Source organism: Bactrocera latifrons, unplaced genomic scaffold, assembly GCF_001853355.1.
Source record: "Bactrocera latifrons isolate USDA-ARS-PBARC rearing strain unplaced genomic scaffold, ASM185335v1 scaffold_20, whole genome shotgun sequence".
NCBI classification, from domain to species: Eukaryota; Metazoa; Arthropoda; class Insecta; order Diptera; family Tephritidae; genus Bactrocera; species Bactrocera latifrons.
The window spans coordinates 2,298,333-2,321,288 of NW_017535519.1; the positions used below are offsets into that span (position 1 = coordinate 2,298,333).

General features: G+C 33.9%; 1 protein-coding gene across 2 annotated transcripts in view; it reads left to right on the forward strand.

Annotated features, from left to right (window-relative positions):
• Nucleotides 1-21,023, forward strand: part of LOC108968038 (uncharacterized protein DDB_G0288805) — a 47,820-nt gene extending 26,797 nt beyond the window's left edge. For both annotated transcript variants that reach the window (XM_018931788.1, XM_018931787.1), the window contains one exon: nt 18,156-21,023. In XM_018931788.1, coding sequence (XP_018787333.1) covers nt 18,156-19,206 — 1,051 coding nt within the window. In that variant the 3' untranslated portion in view covers nt 19,207-21,023. The remainder of the gene's footprint in view (nt 1-18,155) is intronic.
• Nucleotides 21,024-22,956: the final 1,933 nt, after the last annotated feature.

The following is a 22,956-nucleotide window of genomic DNA, read 5'->3' on the forward strand; positions in this document are numbered from 1 at the left end:
TTATTACAATTTAAATTCTTTTTAAATTACATATTTTCTTGAAAATGTTTCAAACACAAATTTTTCATTAATTTTATTTTAGTTCTGACATTAGCGTATACCTACATAAATACATATATATGTCTGTGTATTACATTTCTAGGCACATATGTAAATATGGCGATCATTTGCTTACTTGACTGTTCCTAAATATGCTAAACAGTTTTCACTTTTCAAACACACGCAAAGTTTTCATGTATGTAGATACATATATAGCACTAGTAAGATCTATATTTAATTATATTTGCATTCACATACTATACATATCTATACACATAACGCCCCAGCTAGTCAAGCAATCAAACCGCACCTTTAACTGACAAATAAAATAAGAAAAAAGCATTTACTGAAAACGCAAAAACGAAAAGCAAAAAACTATTTCTGTTTTGCCAAATGAAGTTTTTGTCATTAATATATATTTCAATCAGCCAATACTGTGCGCTGTTGGCCGATTGTTACGTCCCGACACATTCGCCAACTTAATCAGTCAGACATTCAAGCATTCATTCATTAAATTGGCCCGTTGCTGTTGTTACTGAATTGTTGGCAGCAATATTACTATTTGAGTTGTGGTACAGTTATTGCTTTGTAAATGACTTGTGCGCTGCTAATGTACTGCCGTTAGTTGATTTTGTAGCCCCACACAGCGCTTGACCATTGCAAGCTATTTGCAACTAATTCGTATGAGAGTCTGGGTGAAATTGTACGCTAATTATTTGTTGATACAATAATTACAAATTGCTAGCGTCAAAGATAATAAATTAAATGATACATTTATTCAATCATTGAAAAAAGATAAAACAAAAGTGGCTATGCTTGAAAAAATACAGATTTCGTGATTTTCACAAGTCCTGAAGGTTAGCCGAAATGCTTAAAACATACAGATTTATTTACAAAGTTATGCACATATCTATTKATATGTATGTATGTACATGCATGATTGCATTAACAGCTATATCAATAACAATGTTTGCAGCATTTGCTTGGCAACGCTTCATTGAAACGTGTGGCCTGCTGAAAACCGTTAAATTGTTATTTTGCTTTCTCCTTCGTTCATTGGCTGACAAGCGTTCAAACGCTCTTTTTTTGTGCTGTGCAGAATTTCACTTTCTACGGCGCTAAATAGAAGATTAGAAAATTTATTTTTTAGAAAATATTTACATTTGATTTCTTATTAAAAAAAAACGCTACAAAAACTACAATTAAAATTAAAAAAGTAAACTATACAATTTACAATATAGCTACAATAAGAATTGCATAGAAAAATTAAATATTTTTTATATGTACAGTAGTGTTCAAAATAATTGGAGTAATAGCATAATCGGCCTTAACATAAAATAAAAATTTGTTTTCTTATTAAAAAACTCGATTTTTATACATTGCTTTTTTAACCACGTTTTGTTCATTTTATGCATTCTTTTTATGCTTTTTTACATTTTATTACAACTAAGTGAAAAAAGTACTTAGAATATTTAAGTAAAATTTAACTGTTACGAGCAGAATACCGTTAGAAGTAATACTTGAAGAAGGCTTGGTGCTCTGCGTGATACATTTTTTGCAACCAATATTTTTCTAACTCCTCTAATTTTGAACACAGTATATACATACATACAAATTTGTGTACATTTKTTGCCACTCACGCACACTATAATAAACACACAGCCGCCAGGCTAGAAACTTTATGTAACTTCTTCGCTCCAACGACTGACTCAGCTTTTAAGTCCCTGCCGTTCATTGTCTACACTTGCTTGGCATATCTAACCAAATAATAAGCAGATGTGATTGTAATTGCTATTTCATCTACAAGTATATTTCTTGTAGTCCTGACGAAATGTAATGTACGTATGTGTGCCCAATAGCGCCTACTGGAATAAGAATCCACAGGAGGCAACTGTCCATTCAGTGCTGGCTTCTGCCAGCCACTGTGACTTTTTAACATATGTATAACTACATACAAACATTCACACCACACACATACACCGATGCAAGTATTTTTCTTCTATTCTATTACGAATGTGCTTTCAACGTTGTCTATCCACATACATGCATACATATCTGTCATTCTGTCCGTTTGGTGTTTTTTGCTATTTTAGTTTTCAACTGTTGCAGCAACGTGTTTGTATCCGTACATATGTATGTATTTAAGTGTCTGTGCGATCTGAGCAATATCTGAATGTAGGCATTTCTGCTGCTGCCAACAATCATCACAATATCCCTGTGTGCCTCCCCAACAGCCAACCTCCAGCTAGTGTCGTGGCAGGCACTGTGCTGTCTGTAGCTGTTGCTCTTGGCGGCGCTCGATTTTCATTTCGCTTTATTATTCAAATGAATTTTCGCTTTAGCGCAGTTAGTATTTTTATTTACGACGCGCCGAGAGTGGCGGTGAAAAAGAAGACAGTCGAACGAGACAAATTATACATACATAAATACATACATATGCATGTATGTATGTATATACATGCGCCGCGGCTTTATAGTAATCAAGTTAAGTATGTGGTAGTCGTGATTGTGGTGATTTGGTTGAATGACTGGTTAAATGTGTGTCTGCAGTCAGCTTTGTGTGCTCGCACACAAACTTATAAACAGCTGAGCGTAAGCACGCTTGTGTGTGGTTATGTTATGTATGTCGTTCGCAGCTCGGTTTTCAGCTTGCTTATACATTTAGCTGTGGCATAAAATCAAAAGCAGCAGTCATAATTTTGATGTACGAAAATTATTATTTTTTGTCTTATATTCGCTGTAATATTCAAATTATATTCAAGTAAATGTGGCTGTTCAGAGCTTGCACACAGTACAGAGCACTGGAAGCGCATAGTAACTCTTATTTTACTTCCCTGTCATTCCACACAGCGTTCCACTTTTCCATGACCCCGTGGAATCGCCGCACAGACATTAATAACAGTCCACATTATTAACAGCTATGTACTTCAACACATTATCAAACGTATTTACTTACTGCTTGTGTTGGTTGTGTGTCTGTCACCTTTTCGAGGCACTTTGCGCTTTCAAGCCATTTCCAGCAGATTATTTAAATGTTTACGAGCTAGTTGCTGACCACCAGCAGTCAGGCCGCTGTCGACTAGTAGTAAGCAGCGCAACTTATCTTATAGCGCTAGATTGCAATTTTTTTATTGCAGTTGTTATTGCAACAATTACCCTCAGTAGTATGTGGGCAGCCTTTATTATCTAATTGATTGCGACGTAACCAGAATACACGCATACATATGTACATGTATGTAAATGTAAGAACGTATATATGTATGGATGTATGYATGTAAGTGCAGATTACATGTGCTGCCACATATTTATGTGCGTGTGTAGCAGATAAAACAGATTGTAACCACCTTATTAACAAGTGTATTTCTAAGCTCCGAACACAACGCACAACAACAATAATTGCGAAAATAATAAAAACAACCAATAAAACAGAAACAAACACGAATGTGGTTACATTAGTTCCTTGTTGAGCAAATTTGTATAAATATATTCACTTATTACATTCTTATAATCATACATATGTATGTAAGTACATATGTATTTAATAAGTCTGTCTATGTATGTATGTATGTTTTCGCGACCGCTTAGATTCAAAGGAAATTCAGTTCTTGCTAAGAATGTAATAAGCGAAAAACACAAACGAAAGCCAAACAATAATAGACCGCACTATTAATAATAACAACAGCAACACCCGATGAATGAGTTGTTTGTTTGTGAAAAATAGGCTAATAGGACATTGTAAAAAATTTATGTAAAGAATATCTAGAATTGAACTACCTATTTTTGAACGAGTTTATAGTTACTGCGTGAAAAAATATACCTACATACTTACATACATATACACATATGTATAGATAAATAACTGAGGAATGCACTGCATATGTATGTACGAATGCACATCCACGCATACATACTATATTACGTTATTATTCTGTAAACAAAGTTGCCAGTGCATTATATATAGGCAGTAATCTATATCAAAGCAGTGACAAATTGATTTCGACGTAACTGGCCTAAGATGAGAAAATTAAGTAAAATTTTCAGAATATTTAAAAAAATAAAAATAATTAAATGTAAGCAATTAAAGAAATTCTGACATATTAAAAGAGTAGAAAAAGTTTAAAAAAAAAATATTTAAAAAAAAAATAATAAAATATAAATGATCATGATTAGGAAAGAAAAGAATTTCTAACGAATGAAAAAATACAAAATAATTCAAAAACTTAATTATAAAAAAAGTATGGTACAATATTGAAAAATTAAAATAAAGTTGAAAAAGTAAGAAATCGTAAATTTTATTTGTAAACAGTTTTAAATTTTGGTCTTAGCAAATATTTCGATAAATATGTATGTACAAGCTACTTACATACATACAGTGGTGGCCATAGCATATGCAACTAGTACATTATTTAAAAAAAAGTATATACATATATCGTACCATTAAACTTTGCAGACTGTTGATTGAATTTGCAATTGTTATAATTTGGTATTTTTACTTTTATTTAACATATTTAAACGAATAAATTTCATTCATAAAAAAATAATGAAAATTCCATTCCGATTTCATTCTAAAATTACGTGGACAAAACAAATGCAACTGAGAATTTGAGTTCAAGTAACATCATTGAATCAATATTTTTCCGTTACTCTTTAGCTTTCAGATTAAAAATTATTTAGTATCACGAATGCCATTGCGTTGGGTCTTTCAACAAGACAATGACCCAAAACACACGGCCAAATTTGTCACGTCTTGGTTTGAAGCATACAACGTTCACATAACTCGAAAATGCGGATTTAATTTATTTATAACATAAAATGAGATTCGGTAAGCATACTACAATAGAAGAAATGGGAAAGCTTCCCGTCAAAAAGTATATAACGCAATGTATGCAGAATTCCCAAGTATTGGTCGAGGGCAGAAACGACTGATCTTCGTCAAAGTTCATGAAGAACAAAGCTCAAATTTTTGGGAAAATATATTTTGGAGTAATGAAGCAAAGGTTAACAGGATAGGACCAGATTGCCGAGTATTTGTTCATCGTCCTAAGTGCCAAGAATATAATCTACTCTCACCTACACTCAGAAGACGATCAAGCATGGTGGCGATAGTTTGGAGAGCATTTTCTTGGCATGTTCGTAAGAATCAATGCAAAAATGGACAAGTTTCAGTACTTGCACATTTCAAAAGACCATATAGAACAATATGCTTTTGAGTCTATGCCAATTAAATGGAAATTTATGCAATCCAACGATCCCAAACACGCCTCGAAGCTGGTTAAAAATTGGTTTTCTGCAGAGAGAGTAGATATTTTGAATTAGCCAGCGCAAAGCTCTGACTTAAATCCAATTGAAAACCTATGGAATGAAGTCAAGACTAAAATTTCAAAGTTTAATTATAAAAATATTGACGATCTCTGACTCTGCCATCTCTCTGACTTGGTACGCTATACCTAAAGCTAAGTGTCAGAATCTCGTAGAAAGTATAGGTCGCAGGTGTGAAGCAGTCTTTAAAAAAAGGTTATAGCACAAAATATTAACAATGAAAACTTTTGTATGGAACAAAATTTACACAAAAGCGATATGAAGTAAATTGTCCACCTTTTTTTAGGTTGTGCCATTTATGTGTCCATAGCTGTATATGTATGTATTTACATACATATAGTATGTAGATAGAGACTCTACATTCGGCATATACTCTATTCAACTCTCAATAAATCACTACACCCGCCACTTAACATACAATTTACAGTTATAAGCCCTCAATAAAAGTTATAGATAATGCATTGTAACGACCGTTACCTGCGCGCAAAGCAAACATTGATTCACGTTGGCTTTATAGTGTTAATCTAATAAGTGTGGTGCCACCGAAAAAAAAATAAGATTACAAAAAATGCTTTCCCACGCTAGCTAAGCGAATCGCTGTTAGCATACATACATACATACATATGTACCTACAAYGCTAACGGTCGCGCACGTTTACTAACAATCACCCCCTCCGAATGCGTAACAATAAATAAACGCCCAAGCAATTGAAAATGTAACAACAAGCAATCAGCACTTGCTAACTAAAAAATTTAATCTACTATTTCGAGCTAGTGCTTCGGTGCAAACAAGTCCATCGTATACACATTTGTATGTATGTATGTAAGTATGTATGCACAAACTTTTATTTGCTTGCATATCGTTAAAGTCAAGCAAATAGAAAACCAAATTCGATAGTATCTCACATAAGCGCGTGTGTGTGTACATTCATACAACAATTCAGATTAATTTATCAAAAAGCAAACATTGTTATAAACTGACTAAACGCCTGAGCCGGTGAACGCTGCCTATGCACTTCCTCAGCGCCGCGCCGGAGCAAGCAGGCTATCTGTGCAAGTACATGCTCTTCACACGTCTGTCGACGCACACCAGCATCAAAGCAACGGCATAAATTCAACATTAGCCTCATAAAAAAATCAACATCACGAGCAAGAGCGCAGCGAGTAGTGCCCCGGCACACCGTTGAGTCGCGTCGCAGCATAAAATAGTCCCCAACGCGCCAATACAACGAGCGCAATCGGTGAAAAAATGTACAAAAACAACAAACGATAGCAACAAGAACAGCTCCATAGAGCGCTGTCTGACCAATGTTGTTAAAAGCTAAATAAAACAACAACAAGGAAACCAGCAACGAATGCACGGTAAAACCAAAAACAACCAAATAAAATACATAAAAGAATAACCGAACCGTAAAATAAACAAAAGCAAAAACACTTTGCTACCCGCTCAGAGCAATAAGTAAACAAAAACAATAACAATGCCAGTAAAAACAGTAGATCATTAACAATTATGTATGTACGAAATTTATGCCATACAAAAACAATATTATCTGTTGGCTGTGTGTATTCAACGAACGCTTCTCATGAGCACGCTCTGTTGTGCTCCGCTAAACGAAAGGCGCTTTGACACTGCTCCACAACCCACTCTGCAATGTGCGCTGCCACTGAGAGTGTGAGAGCACTCACGTGCGAAATCAAGGCAAAGAACAAACGCAAAAAAAGCAAAATCACGCTCCAAACAACTGCTGGCGCGAGCAGGAGTGTGTGAGTGCGCAGAGATAATTTATTGGGAAAAGTGCAGGTAGGCAAGCGATGTGCGAATTAGTGAAAACAACAAAAGCAGATAAAAAATCAAACACACAAATAATTTACATATTTGCGTATATGTGCATGTTTGTATATAAGAAAAGTGGAAGTAAACATCAACTGACTCGACTTTGTTTTAAAAGCTTGCCATTTACATCTGATGCTATGTGCTGATGGGCTGCACGACTGTTATTGATAATCTGTTTTTGCCTTGTTTTACATTTACATATATGTATTTAGTTTTTGTTGCTCAGTTAACGGCTGTTATGTATGTGGGTTCGACACTGTGCAATAAATGATGAAAACATTTTGCAACAGGTTGAACGTTCGATTAGGCCGCCATTGATACAATAATACCATGGTCAAATAAATATGTGTTCGAATTTGGTAATATACAAGTGTGTGCGCGTATGCGCTATATAAAATGGGTGGCTTACATTTTTATGAAGCTAAGAGCGGAGTGAGTAAATGTTAGCTTGATTGTGTAGTTAACACTATGTTATGTCTTCTGTCGTTATTTACAAGTATTACTCGCTTGCTTTTCTTCGTTGGGATATAGTGCTGTAATATTGAGAATTTATTTACTACATATTTATTTTAATTTATAAAAGAAACGACAGAAGGATAATAAGTGAGATGTCTTGATTGGCAAATTTATTTTGCCAAAGTGGTGAAAATTAAGAGAAATTAAATTAAAAAAAAATATTGATCGGATAAAACGTACGTATAGTATATGAAGATGTTAATTTATTCCAATCCACGAAAAACATTTGAAATTAAATAAAAATATTCTTAATAGTAATTCAATAACATTGAGTGTGTGTTTTCACTCCATTAGCAAAATAAATTTACTTTCTTATACATATATATTGTACATACATGCATGTAAGTATATATGTATGTATAGTATACATTTTTCCTTATAAACTGTGTTTATTCGCTATAATTTCAATACAGCAATCAATATGCGCAATTAGTATAGTATTTTTCAAATAATTTATTTCACTTATTACTTTACGCATTGTTTACGACAACTGGCAGCGAAATATATGCCATACACTCATACACTTGCAAGTCACTCAATGACAAGCGTGCGCTTGCCACAATGCCACTGTCGTTTGCTTCCCAACAGACTACAAATATTTTTATTAAGCATATTTAAAAATTTTACCTAATAAAATAAAAAAAAAAAATTGTGATGAAAATATAAATAAATAAAAAAGTCGTGCTTTTTCAAAATAATTTTAATGTTTTAAATTCATATTTTCATATTTTTCTACCTAATAAAAAAATTTAACTGAGTAATTAATAAAACCTATTTTCAAACTCAAAAATCGATTAATCGAAAATTTATGCGCTTAATCGCACAATCTCATATAATACATGCTTAAATGTTTATTTACCACCTCACATTTATTCGCTTTCTATGCCGCACGTTCAAAAAACGTTTACTCTTATTCTGTTAGTAGATTTTTTGTTTTTTTTTTGTTTTTTTTTGTTGCAGTTGCAACTGGCAGTCAACAGGAAGACTATCGAAATACATATCTATGAGTATGTTTTAGCCTAAATTTGATGAATACGTTGGATTACACGCTCGTCCGTATGTGTACATATGTACATACATACATACATACATATGTAGTATACCGCAAAACTCAAAATTAATTTGAAATAATTAATTGGCTTACGCTTATAAAAATAAAATGTAGGCTATAATTCATAAAAATTTTCCCGATACCTGGAACTAGGCGCTCCACGAAATAGACGATATTTCAATAAATTACATGTATATGTATGTACATAGGACAGAATTCTCAGTATTTAATACTTCATATTAATATTAATGATAGCCAACTCGGGCTTGACTTTGAAGCAATTGAAAACAAGTTGCTCACGTTAGTATTGCATACATAGCGTTTACACATGTATATATGTAAGTATATGCATAAATAGTACACGTTGTTAATGCTTAACACCAATAAAAATGGCAACCTGCGAGCATTGAGAGGCTACAATAAACTATAGAGTTTTTCTTAACTGTTCCGTCTATTTGCTCGCGTGTGCTTATATTTGAACAAATGCATAAATACATATTTGTATATGCATATATTTTTTAAAAGTTTATGAACTCGTGCCGTTGACATGATATGTAAAAGCTAATACGCACACATACATGCATACATGCATGTAATCTTATTTACATACCAACAAATTAAGATATTGTATATAAAATGGAATAGCACTCGATTTCGTAAAAAATATCAAAAAGAAAATTATTTTGTAAGTACTGTCTTAAGAAATGATTGACCAAAAGATTTTATTTGTCACAATTACTTAAATAATTCCAGTAGAATGTGAAAAATTTCGTTTAATATGCGATCTTTTTCGTGCACTTAAGAAAAAATACTAATTTCATTTTTATTGATATATGTACGTAATATATTTATATTTATGATTTATGTAAAAGCTTTGCCATCGTATTTATTTTAATGGCTAATTTCTTTAAATTTTGTTTGTTGTGTTTTCAGCTTCTTAACTTAATAAGTACATTAAATCACTTCGCAGATTTCACTAAAATGCCAAACTCTATGACTTTTATGCCACTCTCACATTTTTCTCACTGCCGCCTTGGCGATTTAGTGCTTATTTTCATACTTGTTTTCTTCATTTTCTCTTTGCTACTTTTTGAATTTATGTATAATACGTTTCTTTGTTGTATTTTTGAGGTCATTTCTATGGCCGCTGCACTTTCAGGCAAACATACCCTCTTGCTTATGCTTTAATGTCATGCAAAACATGACCACTAATAAAAAAGCTTCAAATAGATATATGTATATACATACTCTTGGTATATGCTGGCGGGTGCTCTGAAAATTATGGCCCTTTTCCACGCTTGGGTATGCTCACATACTTACACATGCATAAATTTACACACTGGTTTGTATGCCGTATTTGCCATTTACTTTTGTTGGCTGTTTCAACTTAATCGAACTCTAACCACAATAATTTAAAAAAATATATGTTAAAATACTTAAATAAAAAATTAAAAATTATTAAAATTAAATAACAAAATTAATTTTGTTAATATTTTGCAAGAAGTTAAGTTAATTCATAAGTGACAACTTTTTCTAAATAGTTTCTCATATAGATCAAAAAAAGTCTCACTTATAAATGGTCTCAATCTAAGGCTAGTGTCGCCAATCGTATTATAAGGTATCTGCTCTTAAACGAAAATAAGCAGAAGTCAACTTTTCAGCCAACTGCATTAAGTCTTGTTAATAAATACACACATACTTTTATTTGTTATTTGTATGTATTAGTGAAACACATATACGATCATGTACATTTGTTAGTAAATATGCGTAACCACAAGTGCGAGTAGTTAGCTATGCATTAACCGCTAATATACGATATTTAATGGCATTAACAGCAGCATAGCAAAACCAGTAAAAGCAACAGCAAACTCAATAAAAGAAAATACACGAGTAACATCAGCTGGACGCACTACCAAGCCGCCAAGGTAGTGAAACTTATTTGCGAGAAGAAAAATGTAAAATAAAATAAATATACTATAAATTGACACACAGCCAACCAAAACAGCTGGCATTAACTACGCCATCCACACTAGCATACACAACGGCGCAGAAAAGTGTTAAAAAGACAGTTCAAACGCGTAGTGAGAAGCGCAAATAACAGTTAGCTGGTATAAAACTCTATATATGTACGCGTGCGAAGCTACATTAAAGTTAGCTTGTGTAAATGTGCGTGTGTGTTTGTATTGAGTGGCATGAAGCCCGGCAAGTAGTCACCACAAGCAAACGGCGTGAGCGTTGTGGAATATGTTCAAGTTGCTGTTGAGGAAAAAACTTGCACGTTACGTATACGCCATGACGCACTCATATAAATGAACACACTTATAGGCATACACATACATTATAGATGTAGATATACATATATGTATGTGTGTATAGCGCATATTAGCTTGCTTACGTTTATTTGCTGGTGTACAAACTTGAGTACTCACATCTGTAGATTTTATTTGGCACGTGTAAGAGTCACCATGGCCACTCGATCGTTGCTGGCGTGCATAGCGTTCACTTATACAAGCAAACATACATACATATATGCACAGACGCGTGTGGCCATATGGAACTTGTATGGTAATCATTGCCGGTGCTTAACTAGTAGTTTCTTTCGCTCAAGCGACATAAGATTGTGTATGTTGATGTATTTGTATTAAATTTCATATTTGCTGCCAAATTGTTGCTGTTATTGTTTTTGCCTTTTAATTTACTTGCATTAGTTTTGCGGAACACTGAAGTGTATGTAGTGCAGTTAATATCTGCTAATAACCAAATGTCCACACATCAATTTGCTTAAATTGCAATTTAACAATACACATGCCTAAAAGGAAGATTTCGTGTGACGTTTTTTATATAATAAAAATTACAAACAATTGTTCAGTTCATAAAAATCGTTTTTCAAACGCGGAACTAATAATAAAATATCGAAAAATGTATCAGCTAATTAACTGAATACAAATAATAGAGATAGCATAAAATTTAAATAATTCTGCATTAAAATTTTTTTTCAATTATTTTCTATAAAATATAAAAACACACATTTAGCAATACATTTTAATGAAGCATAAGAGACCTTAAATTTTAGTCTAGTATTTTAATATATGTATATTTATGTTTATTTAGCATTTGTTCGGTTTGCCTTATTTTCGATCTCGCATTACTTTAATATTTTGTTTTTGCGATATGACAATGCCGCTTTTCACAAGTAAATAAATGTACGCTGTTCATTCACTCATATCTCTGTAATACATAGTAAAAATTAGGACGCTTCCCTGCCACTACTGCTGCAATGATACATAATAGTGTTGTTGCGATTTTTTAGTTCAAGGTTCATGCGATACTTTTTCTTCTGCTTTTGTTGTTGATTATTTTTGATTCTCTGTATTTTCGCTGTTAACATTAGGCAGAACTGTTTTCGCGTTTCTAATACTAAGTTACTGCATATACACACATGCATACATACATTTTAGAACAAAAAGTACGACATATTAGCCATTCTTGTCGGTAACTGCGGAACTACTAAATTTTGACGCTTTTGTTGCCATATTTGTTCGCTATAGTATTAATATTGTTGTCGCTGACCCTCCCTCCCAAGCTTCGCTTCGTATTATTTGTATGTATGTATGTATAGGTCTTTGCACCTACAAATATTGAAAATATGCTTCATATTATTATAACCTAAATTTGTATTTGGCATTCTCTACTTTTGCACGCACATCAAGAGCCTTTGATTACTAAGCTATTTGCTTAACGCCTCTCTTGGACCTCCTTTATTTTTGTTCTCTTTTCGAAAAACTTCATTGCTTACTATCTAACTATTGTACACCATTTGAGCGATAATAAGCAATAATGCTTAGCAGTGATGCAGTCCTCAAAGTCGCATACAAGCTGACTAATGAGTCAATCGAGACATTTATTCTTTGAAACTCTTTGAAACTACTTTCATCTGCCGGTAATTTGGGTATTCTCATTTGAATTCGCTGCTCGTCACCCATTCGCCTTCGGACTACATATACACGCTCGAGTATGCACGAATGTGACCGTTACTTCGGTAGCAACCGACACGCGTTGTTTCCTTTTTCATTACAATTCGCTTTCATTTCATTCACTTTCTTTTCCTCTTTTGCTTTTTGAAGGTTTCACTTGTTGTTGATATTGCCGACTTTTTGCCTTGTTGTTGGTTGTGCATTCTTTTCGAACTACTTTTTGCTTGGTATATTCTTGATTTTTGAGTTGACAGACATGACAAGCATGCATATGTACTTATGTATGTACTTAAAAAAATACTATACATATATAAACTTAAAATGGTTCGTGTGTGAATTAATTTTCAATTTTTTATATTTATGTAGCCTTTGTAAAAGAGTTACTATTTGGATTCTTGTTGCACATTGAACTTGTACATAGTGTTAATTAGGCGAGTAACTTATCACACTGACAGGCGTTCGTTATAGACTTTCGATACTTTTGAAGCGATCAATCAGTTCTCATCACATATTACGTTACTTATTTTTTTTAAATTAAATTCACTTTTAAATTAATATCTATAGTATGTATCTTGAAGGGACTTGCTTGTTTTTTGTTTTTTTGTTCATATACAAAAAATATGTAATATTGATGTTCGCTGGCGTAATTATCTTTATTTCAGTGTGTAGGTTTTGAACTTTCATTTTTATTTGGCATTTCTCTAATACTACTACATATGTATGTGACACATACGCTTCATTATTTTACTTACTAATGAAGTTTACGCTTCTCGCTTGCGCGCTCTTTATTGTTGTCGTTTTGTTGTTGATTTTGTGACCGCTGTGTTGTCTTTATTCAGTATGCCACAAGTATTTATTGTATAAAAAGATTTGTACAACATTTGACGACATCAACAAAGCAACGAAGGCAATGTTGATGACACTTTCCACTCAGGTTACAGACTTACCTACAAGCATTCATACATACATATGTAAGTAGTGCTCAATTCACTGTTTCTCTTATACTTTCAGCAGTTTTATTTGGGGATGGATAGCATTCGCTATATGCACTTCGTCCTATAGAACAAATTGTGAAAATTTAATTTGAAAATTGAGTGAACCAATGGCTTGTCCTCGTGTGCAGGATATAAATCCTTTCCGTGAGCTAAAATTTAAATTTATGCGAAATCCGTAAATAGTAAAGTTGTAGTTATCGCACTACGAAAGGTTTTTAATAAAAAAAAAATTACAAAATGGTGGAGGTTTGAAAAAAAAGTTTTGTATTTTCCTTCTTTTTTTGTGTTTCGGAATTTTTTAAAAATAACAAAATTCTTTCGAAAGCTCTTCGTAGTGCGATACTATAAGGTATAAGAAAGCTCTGTGTAAAATTTCATGTGAATCGGTTGAGTAGAAGTTCAGATATCATGCACACCGTTTCTGGAAAAGTAGTTATGAGAAAAACGAGTTTAAAGTGTAGGAAAGACTGCGAAACGGTTTTGTCGGCGCGTCACAAATTGAGCAGTAACGCGGAAAATAAATTTAATTTGGAAAAATTCTCTTAAGCACATTTCCTTGAAGGGTTATACTATAAAAATATACAAAAAAAAAAGGATTTTTTCGAATTTCTAAACCAGAATACCTCCTTAAGTGTGGATATGTAGGCATGGATCTAATTAAATCCTACTGATTTACTTTATGTTTATTATCTGCAGTTTTGGCAGGGAATATTTTGTTATATTTTTTTTTTTTTGCTATGGCAGCAAACCATAAACAACCAAACCACAACCACAACCGCAAACATCAAAAACAAAACCACCTCACCGTTTATAATAAGCTTAATTATTATTATGCTTTTGCACTCAACCCACTCACACTCACGCACACACATATACCAAGGCGGCGACCTAATTTCTTTGCTCTGCACTTTGCTGTGCTTAAACACGCGCACCACCGCACTGCACCGCCAAACTACCAACCGTCCAGCCAAGCAAACGAGAAGCGCGGCAACGAGTGTACGTGTATTTCATCATTCGACGGCGGTGTCTAATTGTATGCCAAAGCGTATTTCAGACATAAATGGCGCTTTACAAGGGGATTTCCTTATCACGATTCAGTCGTAAAGGCAAATTCGTACAGACAAACCTGCAGCTTCTTTTCCCCTACTAATACTACATAAAACATACTACAATAAACATTTGAATTCTTAATATAAAGAAATTTTTAATTCCTATTACGAATAAAAAATAGTTAATTTAATAGTTAATTAAATAAAAATAACTAAAATACAAATTMATTTAAAATTCGATAAATAACGAATAAAAAATAATTTATTTAATTTAAAGTAAATTAAAAATAAATAAAAAAAAATTTTTAATTTGAATTTTTTATATATTTTTTTTAACCTGTGACTTGGAATTAATTTTTTTAAACACAATTTTTAATTAAAAAAAAATTATTTTTAAAATGAGTTTTTAATCATAAATACCGTACTGAAAAAATACTAACCCCAAGCTTATTATTAAAAATTTATGAAGAAATTGTTTTGGAATTCACATGTTTGAGTACTCCGCGTTCCACCATCTATCTTTTGAAAAAAAAACTTACATTCATGTATTTAATACAATATCAACACACAGGGTTTGTCCGGAAAGTAATAGGACTGATTTTCGGCCGTCGCAACTGTCCTTCGGGCGTGCGCGCACCGACTTGATTCGGTAGAGGCTAACGCTAACGCGATTCGGTGACACCAGGCCTTTTTGGAGGGCCGGGAAGAGGTCGCTGATGAAGACCGTGCGCAGCCACAGCGCACGTTTTTAAATAATTGTAACGAAATTTTTAAATCGACTCAGCCCTATTACTTTCCAGACAATCTCTGTTTTCGTAATCTTGTTTATATTTTTCACCTTTAATTAAAATGTTTCATTTAAAAATCAGTAAAATTCAAAATGTTCATTGAATAAAAAAATTTGCAACCCACATTTAGAGTGCGCTTCCCCATTACTTTGGACCGAGCATAAGAAAGTGATGCGTTTCTGGGATGCTTACCACGTTACTTGTTATTTCTTGCTATGCTATATTTGTATGTATGTGTGGTCGTAACTTTATGCAATGTTTTGCAATAGTTATAAAGCTATGCGACTCTTTTCTCCATGCAATGTCTTAGCTAGAGTGCGCTCGATGCCGATGCAGAGAAACTAAATATGCTCTAGCCTTCACTTAATATTTGTGCCGGTACGTAAGAGCTGATATGCGTATTTGTGTGTGACTGAGATTATGTTAACATTGCTGTCCGTGCTATAGTTTGTGGCATAAAGCTGCTTGCTTGACTTCGCTATGCATTATCGTGGCGCTTCCGCTACGTGCGCTTGTACTTTGCGAATTTTTGCGCGAATGAGCACTGAAGTGAAGCGATTTAATACACAAAAATACTTATTAGCATTTTTTGCTGCGAGAAAGTGACTTCACGTGATCTCAAAACGAATTTTCGCACAGCTTTTGATGCGTCACTGCTGATAGCAGACTTTAAGTACGCGTTCAATTTGCATAAGCTTTTTTATTCAGCTTAGTAAGGATGAATAAGAGAATTGAACACAAAATCGACAATATTTATTTATTATTTGATAATAAGTACAACTTCCTGAATGTGTAATTCTTTTAAGTGCATATCTTCGATTTAAGCTCCAGCTCTAATTTTCACAGTAAGCGTGTCTTTCTTTTGCATATTTCACCTTTCTTCGCGCTTAACTGCATTAGAAACACATTATGGCCGCAATAAAAAGCCATAGGTCCCTCTATCATTAATGGCCTTTGCATAAAACGAATCGTAAATTCCATATAAATGCACCTGCGCCAACGGCAATCACTATGCACACCGGCGGTTATTTACAGCGCATTCTGCGCAGGCATCACTACTTTTATGGCCTCACAATCATATTAGCCGTACTACACAACCATTATGTATTGCCGACGATAAGTGCTACTATGTTTCATTGTGCACCTTCTGCTGCTTCAGTAGCACAAATCAAAACCAACTACTGACTATTGCTACCGCTCGTATTTTAATGCCAATTAAAAACTTACCGCTCGTATGACTATTTAATAATCGTTGAGCTAAAAAGAGTATAACAATGTGCCCACATACGCATGAAAGTGTATAATTGTTAGCGTACTATACTTCTCTAGATATCACACCTAACCTGTGTCTTAAGTATACGCGTAAACCATTGTAACGCCATGTCGATTTTTTTTTATTATTTATTTTCATCACTTCTTATAGCGCCCGTATCCTTTGAGTTTGCTCCTACTAGACACAACTCTTCAACGCTATGATGGTTTGCCAATTGTTGTGTGTCTGTTTACGTTTTTCTCGTTACTCTTTTTATGCTCAGCTTTTCACCGTCTTCAATCTCTTTCATTGTTGCTCTCTGCGCAGAGAAACCAGTCTCCGCTATTCAACGCACACTATGTTTGCTGACTCTGCGCTCACGAAGTTTACTTTTCTCATTATGTGTGACTCTGCCGTGTATCGCGTAATATTAATTGAAGGAATCAGAGCGTTAGGGTAATATCATTTGGAGTTGAAAAACTTATTTCACAGAAATTTTAGAAAAACATATGCGTGGACCCTAAAGCGCCTATCTGCTTTAGCACAAATTTACCGATACGCCTTTGTGCCAATCGGCTGCATCTGCCAGTTTATCAATGGAATTGATGTTCTTGTTTGTGATGCCCTTGTCGTACTATAACTCTCTCTCTCTCTTCCTCTCTGCCTGCCAATTTCGTCGTAGAGTTTGGTTCTTATTCGTTCGTAGTAGCACCTGTTGACAAGAGCTATTCTGCCTGGATTTCCAGGCTGGCGATGTTGGTGGTGTTGATACTGGTTCCAAGATAGACGAAATTATTTACGCCTTCACAGTTATAACTATCAACAGTGACGTGAGCTCCAAGTCGCGAGTGCGACGACTGTTTGTTTGTTTGTTCCTCTTGCCCTCGTTCACCACCAGACTCATTTGCTTTGCTTCCTTAGCCAATCCACAGAAAGTAGAACTAACGGCGCGGGTGTTGAGGCCAATGATATCAATATCATCGGAGTATGCCAGCAGCGATAAAGTTCTGCACCTCGAATTATTTTCTCCAGCAGCAGATTGAAGAAGTCACACGATAGGGAGTCGGCTTGTCTGAAACCTCGTTTGGTATGGAACGGCTCGGAGAGGCCTTTCCCGATCCTAACGAAGCTTTTGGTATTGCTCAATGACAGCTTACGTCTGCGTTAGTTTTATGGGGATACTAAATTCAGACATCGCGATCCAAATCCTAAATTACTGATACTAATCACTAAGGATAGTTGTTACTAAAAAAATTTGATAGTTGTTTTAAAATACTTTATGTTATATTATGCCTTATCACCTTTACTTACAATACATGTTTTCACCTTGTCGTTACAGATCTGATATCAAACCGGAGAGTGCACGCGATAATATTTTTAATCCATACAATAGCTGCGGCATTGACAACTCCAATCATCAGCCATCGAACAAATCTGTCTGCAATGAAGTCACCAACTCTGCATCCAACAACAATTCTCTCAACCATCTACGTAGTCACGGCAGCACGGAGTGCAGCAACGGCTGTGAACAGGACTTCAACGGCGATGAAAATAATCTCAACTGCAACAACAGCAACAAACTACACTCGTCCACCAACGCCGATATTGCCAACTCATCGTCTCTGAGCGTCGACGTCAACAGCAGAAACATCTCCACCAACTCCACCGCCATCACCTCACATGCGACTGCCAACCATACTACCGCCAACAATGCCTCTTCCACCGCTTGTACGCACAGTACCACCTTCAACAGCACCGCCAACACCGCCACTGCTCATTCGCCAACTCTTTGCACCTCTGCCGGCCACAGTACACACACACGAAAACGTCAACTCTGTAGCAGCAATCTCGACAATGACCTAGAAATACTCGACCGTGAACTGAACGCAATCAATGCACCAATGCCACTCATTGACCCAGAGATCACACAAGGTGCTGAACAGCTCGAGAAAGCTATCTCGTCCCGGAAGCGTTTGCGCAGCGAGGATGAAAGCGATCGTTTAGTGCGCGAAGCACTTTCCCAATTCTACATACCGCAGCAACGTCTCATTTCCGCCATCGAAGATTGCCCACTGGACGTGGTCAGCGTTGGAGGCGGCATGGGCGTCGGTGTAGGCTTGGGACTAGGCATGGGTGTCGGCGTAAGCATGGGTATGGGACCAATGTCCCCGAGTAAACGTCAAAAGCTCGGTAATGGCGCTAACGAGCTCGAGCTCGAATTCGATCTGAATCAGAATCAAAAGGATTTTGAGGTAATTATGGACGCACTGCGTTTGGGCACGCCTAGTCCAACACCAAGTGTGGGCAGTGACTCATGTGGCCAGGCAGCGATGATGAGTGAATCGGCCAGTGTGTTCCATAATCTGGTGGTGACCTCATTGGAGACATGAAGGTATCAGTAAAAGGCAGAAAACTTGCGAGTTGCGCAGGAATAGGGGACAAGAGAGAGATTTGAGATTAGGCGTTGAGCGTTGAGCGTAGCGTACAAAAACTAAACAGGTGTTAAAAATCGGACGCCGGACGCTAACAGCCTATTCACACTGTGAATTTATGCGGGTTGAATGCAATTTATATAAATAAAAAGCATTTTTTTCCAACGCATTGTTATGTAAATTTAATATTTATGTTAGTTAAAGAACATTCTGAAATTTAAAATGACGTTAAAGTGGAGGTGGAAACGTACGTACATAATTTATAATACAAAAAATTTGGTCAAACACAAAATAAGTGTGAACACGCCACAATTTTGTTGTAACTAAAATAGGCAAAGTGAAAAGCACATAATTTTAAGATTTAGCTTAACGCATTTTTTACAAATATAATTAATATTTATGCAAGCAAAAGGCATAACAAAAAGCATATACAAGTGCATATAAACATATAATTATACAACATTATATATGTACATATGTACGTACATAAGTTAGGTATTAAAAAAAACTAAATCAAAGAAAATGTAGTCAAACAGCTGACAGCATTCATACATACTCATATATGTATGTATGATTGTAGCGTAAACGAGTCATGTGACAGTAACATACTTATGTAGAGATCACGAACGTAAAGTGACTTAAGCAGCTAGTGAAGAGCAGAAAGTGTCTGCATTTAACAACACTTTTTCCAAATTGCGCTTTTTAATTTAAAAACACAATCACAACAGCTTAACTGAATTGAGATTATGCTTTAATTGTCATAATTGCTCAGCTCACAAGTTAATATATGTTCGAGTAGACCTAAAAATTTTGCCAAAATACTTTCAAAGCTTATATAACCGTTAAGAAGATTTCTGCAAAATGCAAAGAGATGTCAGTTTCCTAGTCGAAATGCAAAAAAAATTAATTCTTTTATAAAAACACGGTTTCACACGGCACACTGACTATGACAAGGCAAATCAACGTCGGTTTGTAAATGGAAAGACGAAAAATAAAAACATTTACAACAGCAACTTTAAAAAGCAGAAGTGATCTTTCGCCGTCATTTGCCTCACGACCAATGTTATGGAATAACCGTTTATCGTTTTTCGATATATGCACCTGCTTTATCAAAAAGTTTCCTTACGAAAGCAAAATTTAAAAAACGTATTATAAACTAAAAAAATATTGCTAAATTTTCCTAAAGTACACATAAATATGTACTCTTATGTAAATTATTACATAACCTAGTTTTCGAGAGCACTGTATTTTTTGTTAATTTTTTTACAACTATTATTATTATTTTTTATTTTTGTTATTTTCATAAACTTACTATATGCCATTATTATGCTTATCTTTTAATTCTATTTGTTTACCTTACTGTAATATGTTCTTGGACTGGCAGCAAATTTACAACGCTTTAGCAAATTTCAAAATAAAATCGCCGTCACTTCCTTCAACCAACTCGTTTCAGAACCCCAACTTACACATCTACATATCTTCGAAACATGCAAAGAAGTTTGATGGCAAAGCAAAAGAAATCAATACATTTTAATTTCAAAAGTGCAATTAAAATTTTTTTATAAAACAAATTTTAGAAATACAAATAAATGCAAATTATACACAAAAACACCGTTAAGCCTAGACTTGCAAATAGAAACAAATAAAAAATGTAAGCAATTGTGAGCTTTTACAAATTTTGTGTTAACATTGTTAATAGAGAAATGGCATGCATCGTTGTAATGTTTTGAAGAGAAAAGAAACAGATTTATAATAAAAATTCCAGGAAAACGGTTTGAAGATTTGTTTATTTCAAATAATGGCTGTGATAGTATTATTAAGTTAGTATTAGTACGCAAACAGGCAAAATAAAAGGCAAATCAAACAGAGAAAATTAGTAAAGTGTAAAAAAGAAACAATTGTAAAAAATAAAAAAGCACAACAAAAAATTTAAAGAAAAATAATAATTTAAGTAAATCTTAGGTTTAATTTACAATTAAATATTGAAACTTATGAAAAATAAATACAAAAAGCAAAATACTTAATTTTTTAAGATAAACAGTACACAAACACAAGTATTATAAGTAAAAACATAAAAAGCAAAAAAAAAAACACGCAAAGGCAACCATGTGAACTCAAATAAAATGAAAAATATTTTTTTTATTCATTTAGCTTGTTACACTTTTACAAAATTCTGCAAAACAAAAGAAATGATGGTTTCAGCTCTTTATTTCGTATCAAATGCTTAACTAAAACACTATTTGCGGCATAAAAATTTTACTAAAAAGTACAGGGAAAGGTTAAAAAATGCACATGCAAAATTGTAAAACGTTGGTGTACAATAGTATTTATTTTTGTGTTGTTGGCTGAACTCTGAGCAACTTCTGTGTATCTACAACGTGAACGGTTTCTTTTGCGGTCCGCTTCATGGCAGCATATAAACTAATATTTTAGTTGCAATTTATTAAACTTTTGTGTTCCCATTTTGTACGAAAAAACAAAAAAACAAACCCTTACATGTTTTTATAATTGTTTGTATATTTTTCTGAACTGAAAAATAAAACTTGTTCACTATATTTTTCTTGTTTCTATTATCTTTAAGTTAAACTGCAATGCAAAATTAATGCATAAAAAACTAAAAAAAAAAATAAACTACACAAACTATATTAGTAAAAAGAAGTTTCTTAGCTGTTACTATCTAGTTATAGTTTTAATTTTCTTTTTTATTAAACATACATACATATATATGCATAATTGCTATTATTATCATTACAGTTATTGCATAAATAATTAACTTGTAATTACTTATAATGTAGAACAAATAAACTGCATAAAGTTTACTTTCATCATAAAGAGAAAATCTAAACAAATTTACAAAAACATACGCAACATAAAATTACAAAAAAAACAAAATAAAAAATAAATAAAAGTATTGAAATATTTGTAAAAAAAAAATGTTATTTTTATTTATTTCTATTGCTCTTTAGAAAATTGCTTTACTTATCGTTGTTCTAGTAGCACACTGATTTTGGCGCGTATTTTAGCTAATTTTATTTTCGCATTTGGTTTTGTGGCGATTTCTAAATACTTGACTATAGTTAGCAGTTTTAGCATGAACTTTCTTTGCCTCTCTTCGCTCGCCTTTTGTCGGGCTTTAAAGTAAGCAGCTTTTTATCTCATCGCTTTTAAACTTTCAGCACTGCATGTTGCTCTTCTAAAATGGGTACTTGATGCTACACAAATATATGTACATTAGCTAGTTTGTATTTTTTCCATATTCACATTGTAGTCGTTTAGTGTTAGTTTTCTGCAATTTTCATTACACCAGCACTTTCGTTTTAATCTATACTACTTTCACGAATGGAATTGTCCTCTGGTTTAAAGTTGATTTGCCTTCGACAATATTCGACCAAATTAATGCCGAAAAATTTATTTCACACATAGGATCTGAATGCATACCATACACGCTTATGATGCATATACCCATTTTAATCGAAAGTACCAAAATTATTCCACAAAGAGAAAGAATATCTCTTTTTTTTTTTTTTGTATTTATTCCACAGATCTATTATTGAGCATGTCTATTACGATTTGTAGCTCAACTCCACATCAGTTGCAAGTTTACAATTTGATATTATCGATAAGTGCTCAGCCTGTCAACAAATTGTACATTAAGTTTTTTAGTACAGCTATTTTGTGTTACTATCGTAATTTCGAACACGAGACCTT